The sequence below is a fragment of the Cherax quadricarinatus genome, chromosome 19 (genome assembly GCF_038502225.1).
Source record: "Cherax quadricarinatus isolate ZL_2023a chromosome 19, ASM3850222v1, whole genome shotgun sequence".
Classification (NCBI taxonomy): domain Eukaryota; kingdom Metazoa; phylum Arthropoda; class Malacostraca; order Decapoda; family Parastacidae; genus Cherax; species Cherax quadricarinatus.
The window spans coordinates 38654765-38667560 of NC_091310.1; the positions used below are offsets into that span (position 1 = coordinate 38654765).

At 47.1% G+C, this 12796-nt stretch overlaps 1 protein-coding gene across 10 annotated transcripts in view; it reads left to right on the forward strand.

The window, feature by feature from the left end:
• Positions 1-8559, forward strand: part of LOC128688296 (transmembrane protein 138) — a 112284-nt gene extending 103725 nt beyond the window's left edge. For all 10 annotated transcript variants that reach the window (XM_053776054.2, XM_070086675.1, XM_053776053.2 and 7 more), the window contains one exon: positions 8133-8559. In XM_053776054.2, coding sequence (XP_053632029.2) covers positions 8133-8227 — 95 coding nt within the window. In that variant the 3' untranslated portion in view covers positions 8228-8559. The remainder of the gene's footprint in view (positions 1-8132) is intronic.
• The last annotated feature ends 4237 nt before the right edge of the window (positions 8560-12796 follow it).

Sequence of the window (12796 nt, forward strand, 5' to 3'; positions counted from 1 at the left end):
GCGCTGTATAATCCTCCGGGTTTAGCACTTCCCCCTTGATTATAATAATAATGTGTATTTTTATCCCTTCAGGAACCTTGTCATTGACAAGTCTTTGATCCTTTTAAGAGGTAGACTGTCGTTCAAGCAGTATATACCAAGCAAGAGGGAACACTTTGGTACTGAGCTGTTCATGTTGTGTAATTTTTTTTAAACCGGCTTGGTATTGGATCTTATTTGTGAACAAAAAGCAAAACATTGAAGGATAACGGGAAGCTATTGGGAATCTCAGTGGGGTCTATGTTAATTAACCTCCCTATGGTGTATCGAAATATACCTAGTTGGATGAATCTTACTACAGCCAGCTGGCCCAGTGGTTAACACACTGGCCTGTGAGTTTAGGATTCAAGCCCCACTCATTCTGTGATTCGCTGCAGTCTTGTTAGTATTATGATTTCATGAGTCATGATGGCAGTTTTGAAGGAACTTGAGTATGCCACAGCCATGCTGGTGTGGGATTCTTCTGTCAAAACCTGCATTCATGGTCACACTGGGGCCCATGCTAACTTGTGTAAAAATAAAAAATACATATACATAGTTGGATGAATCATATTAAAACCAGCTGGCCAAGTGGTTAACACACTGGTGATTTCACCCACCCAGCTTTACATCTCTCTTCACTCCTCCACTATACTTGTTTTGCTTGCTCTTTTCTGAGAATTAATAAAAGTCCTTGGTGGAAGAATGTTTTCTTCAGTAAAGTGCCATAAACCACACAGTATCTTGTTTCCAAATAGTTGATGTGAAAGAATTTGACAGAAGTGGACCTCCGCAATCCTTCCATATACAGGATAGTCACTGATATTACTAGACATTCTTTATTTGTTCATTGCCCGTTTACTTTGTCCCTTTTCTCTTTGCCTACGTTAACTCGCCTTCTCTTCAGTTACCACCTTTCTATGTTCATGTAGCTTCTCACTGTTCCACTCTGTGAGAATTGTTAGGTTCCAGTATCTGTCAGCCATATTCTGTTGGACTGCCCCCACTATCAATGAGCACGCAGTATTTACCTCCAATGTTGTCACCGCTCTACTGCCCTTACCTCTTCAAGGGGGGGCTCCTTGTTGTGGTGAAGAGGCTCTTGGTCTGAGGAATCAGACCTGTCGGTCTCCTTCCTCAGACCGAACCTAATTACCCCCCAATCCCCCCCCTCCCTATCCCATCCTCCGCTTTTTTCTTTCCTCCCCACCCCTCCCTTTTGCCCTTCCTCTTTTTGGCCTTTGGGATTTCTCCCACAGGCGCGCTAGTTCCTAGGTAGGGGAAAGGATACCGGGGTCCATCCCATTCCGTTGAGGTTCTTGGCAGTGGCGTAGTTTGCCGTGGAATCTGGATCGCCTAAGGATGTCCCGATCCCTCTCCGGTATCCCGGAGTAGCTTTGGGTGTCTTTCGGGCGACGGGTGTGTCTCTGGAAGCCACCTTTCAGATTCTGGGGGTGGTGGCCAAAGGAGGTATGCTTTGTGGCGGATATCCGGCCGCCCTCTCTTTTGTCCACCGAGGTAGCTCGGCAGATGTGAGGTTGCTATCCCGGATTGCTGGTTTACTGGCATGAAGGGTAGGGTATGGCACGGGTTCCATGCTGCATCTGTGCTACTAGCGGTGCTGAGGTCCTCTTGGGCACGGAGGGAGATTTCTGGCCCTTTCATTCCTCCTGGGAACTCTTCCTCCCCGCTCCCCCCTTTTTTTATTCTTTTTTTTAATTTTATTTTCTTTTCTTCTTTCTTTTTTTTTCTTAAAAACAAAAAGCAAAGGAGTAACCTAACCATGGAGAACCCAATCCATGAACCCACTACCCCCGGGCCCCTTCTTGATACCGCACCCCATTCTGACCCTGCCTTGTTTTTAGACCACTCTTCGGACACTCCTGATGCCCCTGTACCTCTTGCTGGTGCTGTTTCCTCACCCGCTTCAGGTACCGGGGCTTCGACTGACTCCTTCGATTTGTCTGAACTCTGCTCTCCTTTGACTATGCTTCCGGCTTCTCCCTCTAGGGTCCGGCAATTTTCGAATCGCCCGCCCATTTCACACCGGACCAACTCCGGTCCTACTCCTAAACGCCAACGTCAATCTCCTGATGATGCTCCTTCGTTACCTTCCCATTCTACTCGGAAAAGACCGACACATCATGCACTCCCTCTCCACGCTCAGTTTCGGACCACACAATGGACTAAATTCTTTACTTTAAGACCGACTTCTTCTTCTGCCTACCTTTCTGACCATAGTATTGGCAAAGCGCTCCTGCGTCATGTTGGTAGAGATATTTCATTTCATGCTCTCAAGAGCGGTACGCGCATCGTCACTGTCCAGAATGCTACCCAAGCTCATGATCTTTCTCTCCTTTCGAATATCGATACTACTCATATCATTATTGAAAAACATCTTTCTCTCAATTCTTGTAGTGGTACTGTCATTCTGCCCCATACCATAGTCCAACAGAATTTCCAGTCATGTGGCAATGACATTCTTGAACAGCTGGAACCCAGGATCTCCCAATCCTCAAAGTAGACACTTACGTCCTTCCTGCCCGTGGGCGGAGACGTTACCCTTGCAATGTGGCTCGTTTAACTTTTGACAGCCGAGAACTCCCGTCCTCTGTATATGTCGCGGGACATCGGTTACAAGTTCGAAAGGTGATACCTACACCACAACAGTGTAGAAACTGCTGGCGTTTTGGTCACCCAGCGAAATATTGTAGATCTATGGCCGAATGCCCAGTCTGTGGTGCCGACGACCATTCTAATACATCTTGCAGTCAACCTTCATCTTGCCTTAATTGTAATGAAGCTCACCCTTCGTACTCCCGCCGTTGCCAGGTCTACTTAAGTGAATGTGAAATCCGTTGCCTCAAAGAGGCAGAAGGTCTCCCTTATGCTATGGCAGTTACTCATCTCCGCCTCCAAGGGAGACTACCCCGTGTTTCTTATTCTCGTGTTTCAAAACATCCCCCCCACTTCTGTGGTCCCATCTTCTGCAGCCTACTCTGTTGTTACCCCTCCCATAGCCACTCTGGCATCTAATCCTTTTGCTGTCCTTGGCTCTGACGTCCCGACTACAACTCAGTCTGTTCATACATCTTCGCGTCCTTCCTCACAAGCCCCAGTATCGACAAGACCTCGTACGACACCTAATACCAATCGCCCCTCTACTTCTCAGAAGTCCAAAAAATCCACATTGCTTAAATCTTTTTTGCCCCTTCCTTCCCTTCTTCCACCTCCACACTTTACCTTTCCAGTCTCTGTGCCTAGTTCTTCCCCTCTCTCTGGCTCTATTACAAGTGTGGAGATTCACCCTCCTCCTCATACTATGCCTTCCACCCCCATCCCCTCCCAAGTTTCTCCCTCTTCTGCTGCCTCCCAGGTTTCTGCCTCTTCTGTACCCCCCCCCCACACTTCATCTCCAGTCCCTTACACTCTTTCCTCCCCCTCTACTTTGGTACAGTCCATTACTGTCCCAATCTTTATTCACCCTCCCCCTTCTATCTCCAATATGGTCTCCCATACATCTTTGAATTCAGAAACACTTGAAGCCATTTCAGAATATATTGCAGAGACTAAACCTTCAATGGACACTGATTCACTTCCTGTTCCTTCTCTTCCCTCTCCTCCATCTTCACAACCCCATTCTTCGCAACGCTCCGTTCCTTCGCTGCTTGAACGTCTTCCAATGCCACCACACATTGACTTTTCTAACCCCTCTAGTCCGTAGGTGCCTTTCCCTACGGATTCCTGGTATTTTTTTCTTCATCGCCAATCATGGCCTATTTACAGTGGAATATCCGCGGCCTCAGGGGTAATCGGGGTGAGCTTCAGATGTTGCTTTCCAGGTTTTCCCGTTGGTGCTTGCTTACAAGAACCAAAATTACACTCGGCTGTTTTCCAACCTATCTCAGGCTATAATTTATTGTATTCTTCGGATCCTTTCTCAGATGGGACCTTTAATGAAAGTGCCCTTCTTCTACGCAATGATATTCCGTACTGTCAACTATTTGTCCATACCTCGCTGCATTACACTGCAGCCCGTATCCACTTGAATAAGTGGTTTACAATATGTTCTTTATATCTCTCTCCTTCTCGAGCATTTTCTATCCCAGACTTTGCCTTTCTTGTTTCATCCTTACCACCACCACTTCTGTTACTTGGTGATTTTAACGCCCACCATTTCCTCTGGGGGGGGGTCTCATTGTGACTCACGTGGCATCCAGTTGGAGGCTTTTCTCGCCTCTCACCCCCTCCATGTTTTAAATACGGGTACTCCCACCCATTTTGATCTTCGTACTCATACTCTCTCTTGCATCGATCTATCCGTCTGCTCTTCCTCCACTGCACTAGACTTCACCTGGTCTGTTCTACCGGACTTACATGACAGTGATCATGTTCCAATCATTCTTACTTCTCCTTCCTATTCACCACCTTTCCGTAGCCCTCGCTGGCAATTTGATCGGGCAAATTGGGATCTTTACTCGCAACTCACTGCTTTTAGTGAGGTTCCTTCTTCATCCTCCATTGATGAGCTCCTACACCTCTTCTCGACGTCAGTTTATTCCGCAGCTTCTCATTCTATACCCCAAACCTCGTGCAGGCATTCTCAGAAGTGCGTGCCTTGGTGGTCTCCTGCTTGTGCTCGTGCAGTACGTCTGAAACGCGCTGCATGGGGCAGGTACCGGTACAATAGAACCGCTGAGAGACTTCTTGACTTTAAGTAGAAGCGTGCGATCGCTCGCCATGTCATCCGTGAAGCTAAGCGCACTTGCTGGCGAGACTGTTTCCACCATCACCTCTGCTTCTTCTATGAGTGCAGTCTGGAAAAAAGTGAGGAAATTGAGTGGTAAATACTCTCCTGACCCAGCTCCTGTTCTACGGGTCGCTGGTGTTGATGTAGCAAACCCTCTCGAAGTTGCCATTGAACTTGGCACACATCTGGTCCGTATTTCCCGGGGGATCCATCTATGACCCTCGTTTCTTTCCTCAAAGTCTGCCAAAGAGTTAGTACCCTTGGACTTTTCTTCTCTCAGAGAAGAACAGTATAATGTGCCTTTTACACTTCAAAAACTGGAGGCAACGCTCTCGGCTTGCCGATCATCGGCAGCTGGGCCTGACGACATTCATATTTGTATGTTACAACATTTACATCGGTCAGCCCTTGTAGTCCTCTTACACCTCTTCAGTCTTATTTGGGCACAAGGAGTTCTTCCCCATCTGTGGCAATCTGCCATTGTTCTCTCTTTCCGCAAACCGGGTACTACAGGACATGATGCCTCCCACTATCGTCCCATCGCTCTTACTAGTGCAGTTTGCAAAGTGATGGAATGTCTTGTAAATCGACGTTCAATGTGGTATTTAGAGACACACAACAGTCTCTCCGCTAGTCAATATGGCTTTCGTAAGGGCCGTTCTACCATAGACCCCTTACTATGCTTGGATACGTATGTTCGTAATGCCTTTGCGAATAATCACTCAGTTATTGCCATATTTTTTGACCTTGAGAAGGCATATGACAACTTGGAGGTATAATATTTTGGCCCAGGCACACTCCTTAGGCCTCCGAGGCAATCTACCATCCTTCCTTAAGAACTTTTTAACTGACAGACATTTCCGTGTTCGAGTCAATAATGTTCTTTCCCCGGACTTCGTCCAAGCTGAAGGTGTCCCTCAGGGATGTGTTCTAAGCACAACACTTTTTCTCCTTGCTATAAATGATTTGGCCTTTGTTCTTCCACCCAATATTTGGTCATCACTCTATGTTGATGACTTCGCTATTGCTTGTGCAGGCGCTGACTGTCATCTCATTGCAGTTTCTCTCCAGCATGCGGTCGACCGTGTTTCTACTTGGGCCACCACGCATGGGTTTAAATTTTCCAGTACCAAAACTCACCAAATTACTTTCACTAGACGCTCTGTCATCTCCGATCATCCTTTGTATGTCTATGGCTCCCGTATCCCCGAACGTGATACAGTCAGGTTTCTAGGCCTTCTCTTTGACCGTAGGTTATCCTGGAAACCTCACATTACCTCTCTGAAGGTAACTTGTCACAGCCAGCTAAACCTTCTTAAAACCCTTGCTCATCTTTCCTGGGGAGCTGATCGTCGAACTCTGCTTCGCCTACATTCAGCCCTCGTTTTATCGAAACTCGATTATGGTGACCAGATTTATTCAGCGGCCTCTCCTGCTACTCTCTCTAGCCTTAACCCCATCCATCACCAAGGATTACGTTTGTGCCTTGGTGCTTTTCGCTCTTCCCCTGTTAAGAGCCTCTATGCAGAAGCGAATGTTCCATCCTTGTCTGATCGCCGTGATGCCCATTGCCTTCACTACTATGTACGCTCTCACGATCTCCACAATCCTTCCATTTATAGAATGGTCACCGATATTAGTAGACATTCTTTATTCGTTCGCTGCCCCTGTTTGCTCCGTCCCTTTTCTCTTCGCCTACATTCACTCTTGTCTTCCCTTCAGTTACCATCTTTATATGTTCATGTAGCATCTCACTTTTCCCTACCGCCCTGGGAAGTTCCAGGTATTCGGGTCTGTTCTTTCTCACTCCCTTGCTCGAAAGCTCAACTGCCTACGGTGGCTTCCCGCTCTCTTTTTCTCGATCACTTCTACTCCCATTCTCATGCCATCGCTGTGTACACAGATGGCTCTAAGTCTTCAGACGGCGTCGGATTCGCAGCAGTGTTTCCGGACAGCGTCGTGCGGGGGCATTTACTATCTTCGGCTAGCATTTTTACTGCCAAATTGTGTGCCATTCTTGCAGCACTTATTCATATCGCATCTATGCCTGTGTCATCATTTGTGGTAGTCTCAGACTCCCTTAGTGCTCTACAGGCTTCACGAAAATTTGATACATCTCACCCCCTAGTTCTCCATATCCAACTTTGGCTACGCCGTATCTCTACCAAGCATAAAGATATTATTTTTTGTTGGGTCCCTGGTCATGTCGACGTACAGGGCAATGAACACGCAGACACTGCTGTGCGGTCAGCAGTACATGACCTACCAATTTCCTATAGAGGTGTTCCATTTCTGGACTATTTTGCTGCAATAACTACCCACCTTCACACCCGTTGGCAACAACGTTGGTCAACTCTGCTTGGTAACAAACTTCATTCTATTAAACCGAGCATAGGTTACTGGCCGTCTTCTTGTCATCAGTGCCGAGGTTGGGAGACCACTCTCTCCCGCCTTCGCATTGGCCACACTCGTCTTACTCATGGGTATCTCATGGAGAGGCACCCTGTTCCTCTCTGTGAGCAGTGTCAAGTTCCAGTATCGATTAGCCACATTCTGTTAGACTGCCCTCTCTATCAACGAGCAAGCAGAATTTACCTCCAACGTCGTCTTCGTTCTACTACTCTCTCTTTACCTTCCCTTCTTGCTGATGGACCCTCCTTTAATCCTGACTCTCTCATTGACTTCTTGACAACGACTGATTTACTCCACAAACTCTGATGATGATACCTTTCGCACTCCCCTCAGCCCTTTCTAGTTCAGTCTCTTGCTGCCCTTTACCCTTTCACCATCCACTGCCCAGCTGTTATCCGTAACCTATTACTCATCCATCTCCCTTTTGCCACCTGATGCCCTCGCTTCCTTCCTGCCCTGCAGCGCTGTATAGTCCTTGTGGCTTAGCGCTTCTTTTTGATTATAATAATAATAATAATCTACTGCCCTTACTTTACCTTCCCTTCTTGCTGATGGACCCTCCTTTAACCCAGACTCTCTCATTGACTTTTGGACAGCAACTGATTTACTGCACAAACCCTGATGATGATAAGTCTAGCATTCTTCACAGCCGTTTCTACCTCAATCTCTTGCTACCCTCTATCGCTGCACTATCCACTGTTCCGCTGCACTCCGTGCCCTAATAATTATCCCTCTCTTGCTACCTAATACCTCTGCATCCTTCTCTGCCCTGCTGCACTGTATGACCCTTGTAGGTTTAGTGCTTCTTTTTGATTATAATAATTGATAGAAGTGGTTTTATGCTGATTTCACCTTCCCCCCCCCCCCATCAAAATGTGTATATTACGTATTTGTCCAACTATTTAACTAATTAATACTGTATTTATAACTGTAATTTATCCTTATCTTTCAGTTGGTGGCCTCCATTATTATCTTTACAAGCGCACCATTCTACAATTATCAGACAAAAGGTTTTACTCCCAGTTACCAGATGGAAGCTACAAATAACAAAAGTATTTGGTTTGCTAGTTACATTTCTTACTCATGGCAAGCAGTCTTATTAGTTATTGCTCCTTTTCTTAGTCTTACTTTCTCACCATTTTCTTTAGCTTACTGTAAGTATACTGATTAATATTCTTAGCATTTTTATAACTGCATGGAAAGACATTATATAATATTTATATACTTTTCCTTAATACTTAAAACTACAGTATGTAATAAAAGGCATACATTACATGCAAAAGCCTTGTTATGGACACTTAACATGTGCAATATGAGCAAATAAGTAATACCTGTAGAATAAAAAAAAAAACTTTATTAGAGCATATAATATTACAAAAGGCCTCTTCAAGGGGGGCTCCTTGGCGTGGTGAAGAGGCTCTTGGTCTGAGGAATTAGACCTGTCGGTCTACTTCCTCAGACCGAACCTAATTACCCTCCAATCCCCCGTTCCCTATCCCATCCTCCCCTTTTTCCTTTCCTCCTCCTCCTCCCCACCCCTCCCTTTTGCCCTTCCTTTTTGGCCTTTTTTTTTTTTTCCCCCCCACAGGCACGCTAGTTCCTAGGTAGGGGAAAGAGTACCGGGGTCCATCCCATTCCGTTGAGGTTCTTGGTGGTGGCGTAGTTTGCAGTGGAATCTGGATTGCCTGGGGATGTTCTGATCCCTCTCCGGTATCCCGGAGGGTGGCTTTGGGTGTCTCTCGGGCGACGGGTGTATCTCTGGAAGCCACCTTTCGGATTCCGGGGGTGGTGGCCGAAGGAGGTATGCTTTGTGGCGGATTTCCGGCCGCCCTCTCTTTTGTCCACCGAGGTAGCTCGGCAGATGTGAGGTTGCTATCCCGGATTGCCGGTTTACTGGCATGACGGGTAGGGTATGGCACGGGTTCCATGCTGCATCTGCGCTACTTGCGGTGCTGAGGTCCTCTTGGGCGCGGAGGGAGATTTCTGGCCCTTTCATTCCTCCTAGGAACTATCCCTTCCCGGTCCCCCCTTTTTTTTATTCTTTTTTTTTTATTTTTATTTTCTTTTCTTCTTTATTTCTTTTTTTTTTTCTTAAAAACAAAAAGAATGAAGTAACCTAACCATGGCAGCCCTAGTCCATGAACCTGCTACCCCCGGGCCCCTTCTTGATACCACACCCCGTTCTGACCCCGCCTCGTCTTTGGACCACTCTTCGGACACTCCTCATGCCTCTGTACCTCTTGCCGGTGCTGTTTCCTCACCCACTTCAGGTACTGAGGCCTCGACTGACTCCTTCGATTTATCTGACCTTCGCTCTCCTCTGACTATGCTTCTGGCCCCTCCCTCTACGGTGCGGCAATTTTCAAATCGCCGGCCCGTTCCACGTCGGACCAACTCTGGTCCCACGCCTAAACGCCAACGACAATTACCTGCTGATGATACTTCTCCACCTTCTCGTTCTTCTTAGAAAAGATCGACACGTCCTTCACTACCTTTCCACGCTCAGTTTCAGACTGCACAATGCACTAAATTCTTTACTTTACGACCGACTTCCTCTACTGCCTATCTTTCTGACCACAGTATTGGCAAGGCACTCCTACGCCATGTTGGTAAAGATATTTCTTTTCATGCTCTTAAGAGCGGTACGCGCATCGTCACTGTACAGAATGCTACCCAGGCTCATGAGCTTTCTTGTCTTTCCCATATCGATACTGTTCCTGTAACTATTGAAAAGCATCATTCCCTCAATTCTTGTAGTGGTACCGTCATTCTGCCCCATACCATAGTTCAACAAAATTTCCAGACATGTGGCACTGACATTCTTGAACAGCTGGAACTCCAAGATCTCCCAATCCTCAAGGTAGACACTTACGTTCTTCCTGCCCGCGGGCGGAGACGATACCCTAGCAATGTGGCTCGTTTAACTTTTGACAGCCGTGAACTCCCATCCTCAGTTTATGTAGCAGGACATCGGTTACAAGTTCGAAAGGTGATCCCTACACTGCAACAGTGTAGAAATTGCTGGCGATTTGGCCATCCAGCGAAATATTGCAGATCTATCGCCGAATGCCCAGTCTGTGGTGCCGATGACCATTCTAATACGTCTTGCAATCGACCTCCCTCTTGCCTTAATTGTCATGAGGCTCACCCTTCATACTCTCGCCGTTGTCAGGTCTACTTAAACGAGCGGGAAATCCATTACCTCAAAGAGGCAGAAGGTCTCCCTTATGCCATGGCAGTTTCTCATCTCCGCCTCCAAGGGAGACTACCTCGTGTTTCTTATTCCCGTGTTTCAAAACGTCCCCCCACTTCTGGTATCCCATCTTCTGCACCCACCTCTGTGGTTACCTCTCCCATAGTCACTCCTGTAGCTAATTCTTTTGCTGTCCTCGGCTCAGACGTCCCTACTTCAACGTCTCAGTCTGATCTTGCTTCTTCGTGTTCTCTCTCACAAGCCTCAGTAGCGACGAGATCTCGTATGACACCTCCTCCCAATCATCCCTCTACTTCTCAAAAGTCAAAAAAAGGTCCGTTAACACCTACCCATCTTCCACCTCCTCATTTTCCCTTCCCTGTCTCTGTACCTGGTTCTCCCCCTCTCACTGGCTCTGTTACAAGTGTAGAGGTTCACCCTCCTCCTCGTACTGTACTTTCCTCCCCTGTTCCCTCCCAAGTTTCTTCCTCTTCTGCCACCTCCCAGGTTTCTGCCTCTTCTGTCCCCTTCCAGGCTTCTCCACCCTTTTGCCCCCCCCCCCCCTACCTTGGTACAGTCCATTACAGTTCCAATCTTTACTCATCCTTCCCCTACCATTTCCAATATTGTCTCCCATACGACGTCTCTGAATTCCGAAACACTTGAAGCAATCTCTGAATATATTGCAGAGACCAAACCATCAATGGACACTGATCCACCCTCCGCTCCTTCTCTCTCCTCTACTCCATCTGCGCAACTCCTTTCTTCACAGCGCACCGTTCCTTCGCTGCTTGAACGTTTTCCACTGCCTCTGCATGTGGACTTTCCTAACCCCTCTAGTCCGTAGAAACCCTTACCTGCGGATTTCAGGTATCTTTATCATTGCCAATCATGGCCTATTTACAGTGGAATATACGCGGCCTCAGGGGTAATCGGGGTGAGCTTCAGATGTTACTCTCCCAGTTTTCCCGTTGGTGTTTGCTTACAGGAACCAAAATTACACTCTGCTGTTATCTCTCCCATCTCAGACTATAATTTATTGTATTCTTCAGATCCTTTTCCTGATGGGACCTTTAATGAAAGTGCCCTTCTTCTACGCACTGATATTCTGTACCATCAGCTATTTGTTCGTACTTCGCTGCATTACACAGCAGCCCGTATCCACTTGCATAGGTGGTATACGCTCTGTTCTTTATATCTCTCTCCTTCTCGGGCATTATCTATTCCGGATATTGCCTTTGTTGTTTCGTCATTACCACCACCGATTCTGTTACTTGGTGATTTTAATGCCCACCATTTCCTCTGGGGGGGTCTCACTGTGATTCCCGTGGCATTCAGTTAGAGGCTTTTCTTGCCACCCACCCCCTCCATGTTTTAAATACAGGTACTCACACCCATTTTGATCCTCGGACTCACACTCTCTCTTGCATCGATCTCTCAGTCTGCTCTTCCTCCGCCGCATTAGACTTCACTTGGTCTGTTCTTCCGGACTTACATGACAGCGATCATTTCCCAATCATTCTTACTTCCCCTTCATATTCACCACCTCTTCGCATCCCACGCTGGCAATTTGATCAGGCAAATTGGAACCTTTACTCACACCTAACTGTTTTTAGAGAGGTTCCTTCTTCGTCCTCCATCGATGAGCTTTTACACCTCTTCTCGTCCTCCGTTTTAACCGCAGCTTCTCATTCTATACCCCAAACTTCGGGCAGGCATTCTCAGAAATACGTGCCTTGGTAGTCTCCTGCTTGTGCTCGTGCAGTACGTTTGAAACGCGCTGCATGGGGCAGGTACCGGTACAATAGAACCACAGAGAGACTTCTTGATTTTAAGCAGAAGCGTGCAATCGCTCGCCGTGTCATCCGTGACGCTAAACGCACTTGCTGGGGAGATTACGTCTCCACCATCACCTCTGCTTCCTCTATGAGTGCAGTCTGGAAAAAAGTACGAAAACTGAGTGGTAAATATTCTCCTGACCCGGCTCCTGTTCTGCAGGTTGCCGGTGTTGATATAGCAAACCCACTAGATGTTGCCAGTGAAATTGGCAATCATCTGGTCTGTATTTCTCAGGGAGTCCATCTATGCCCCTCATTTCTTTCCTCAAAGTCTGCCAGAGAGTTAGCACCCTTGGACTTTTCTTCTCTCAGAGAAGAACAGTATAATGTGCCTTTTACACTTCAAGAACTGGAGGCAACGCTCTCAGCTTGCCGATCATCGGCAGCTGGGCCTGATGGTATTCATATTCGTATGCTACAACATTTACATCAGTCAGCCCTTGCAGTCCTATTACAGCTTTACAATCTTATTTGGTCACAAGGAGTTCTTCCACAGGTGTGGAAATCCGCCATTGTTCTCCCTTTCCGCAAACCAGGCACTACGGGACATGAAACCTCCCACTATCGTCCCATTGCTCTTACCAG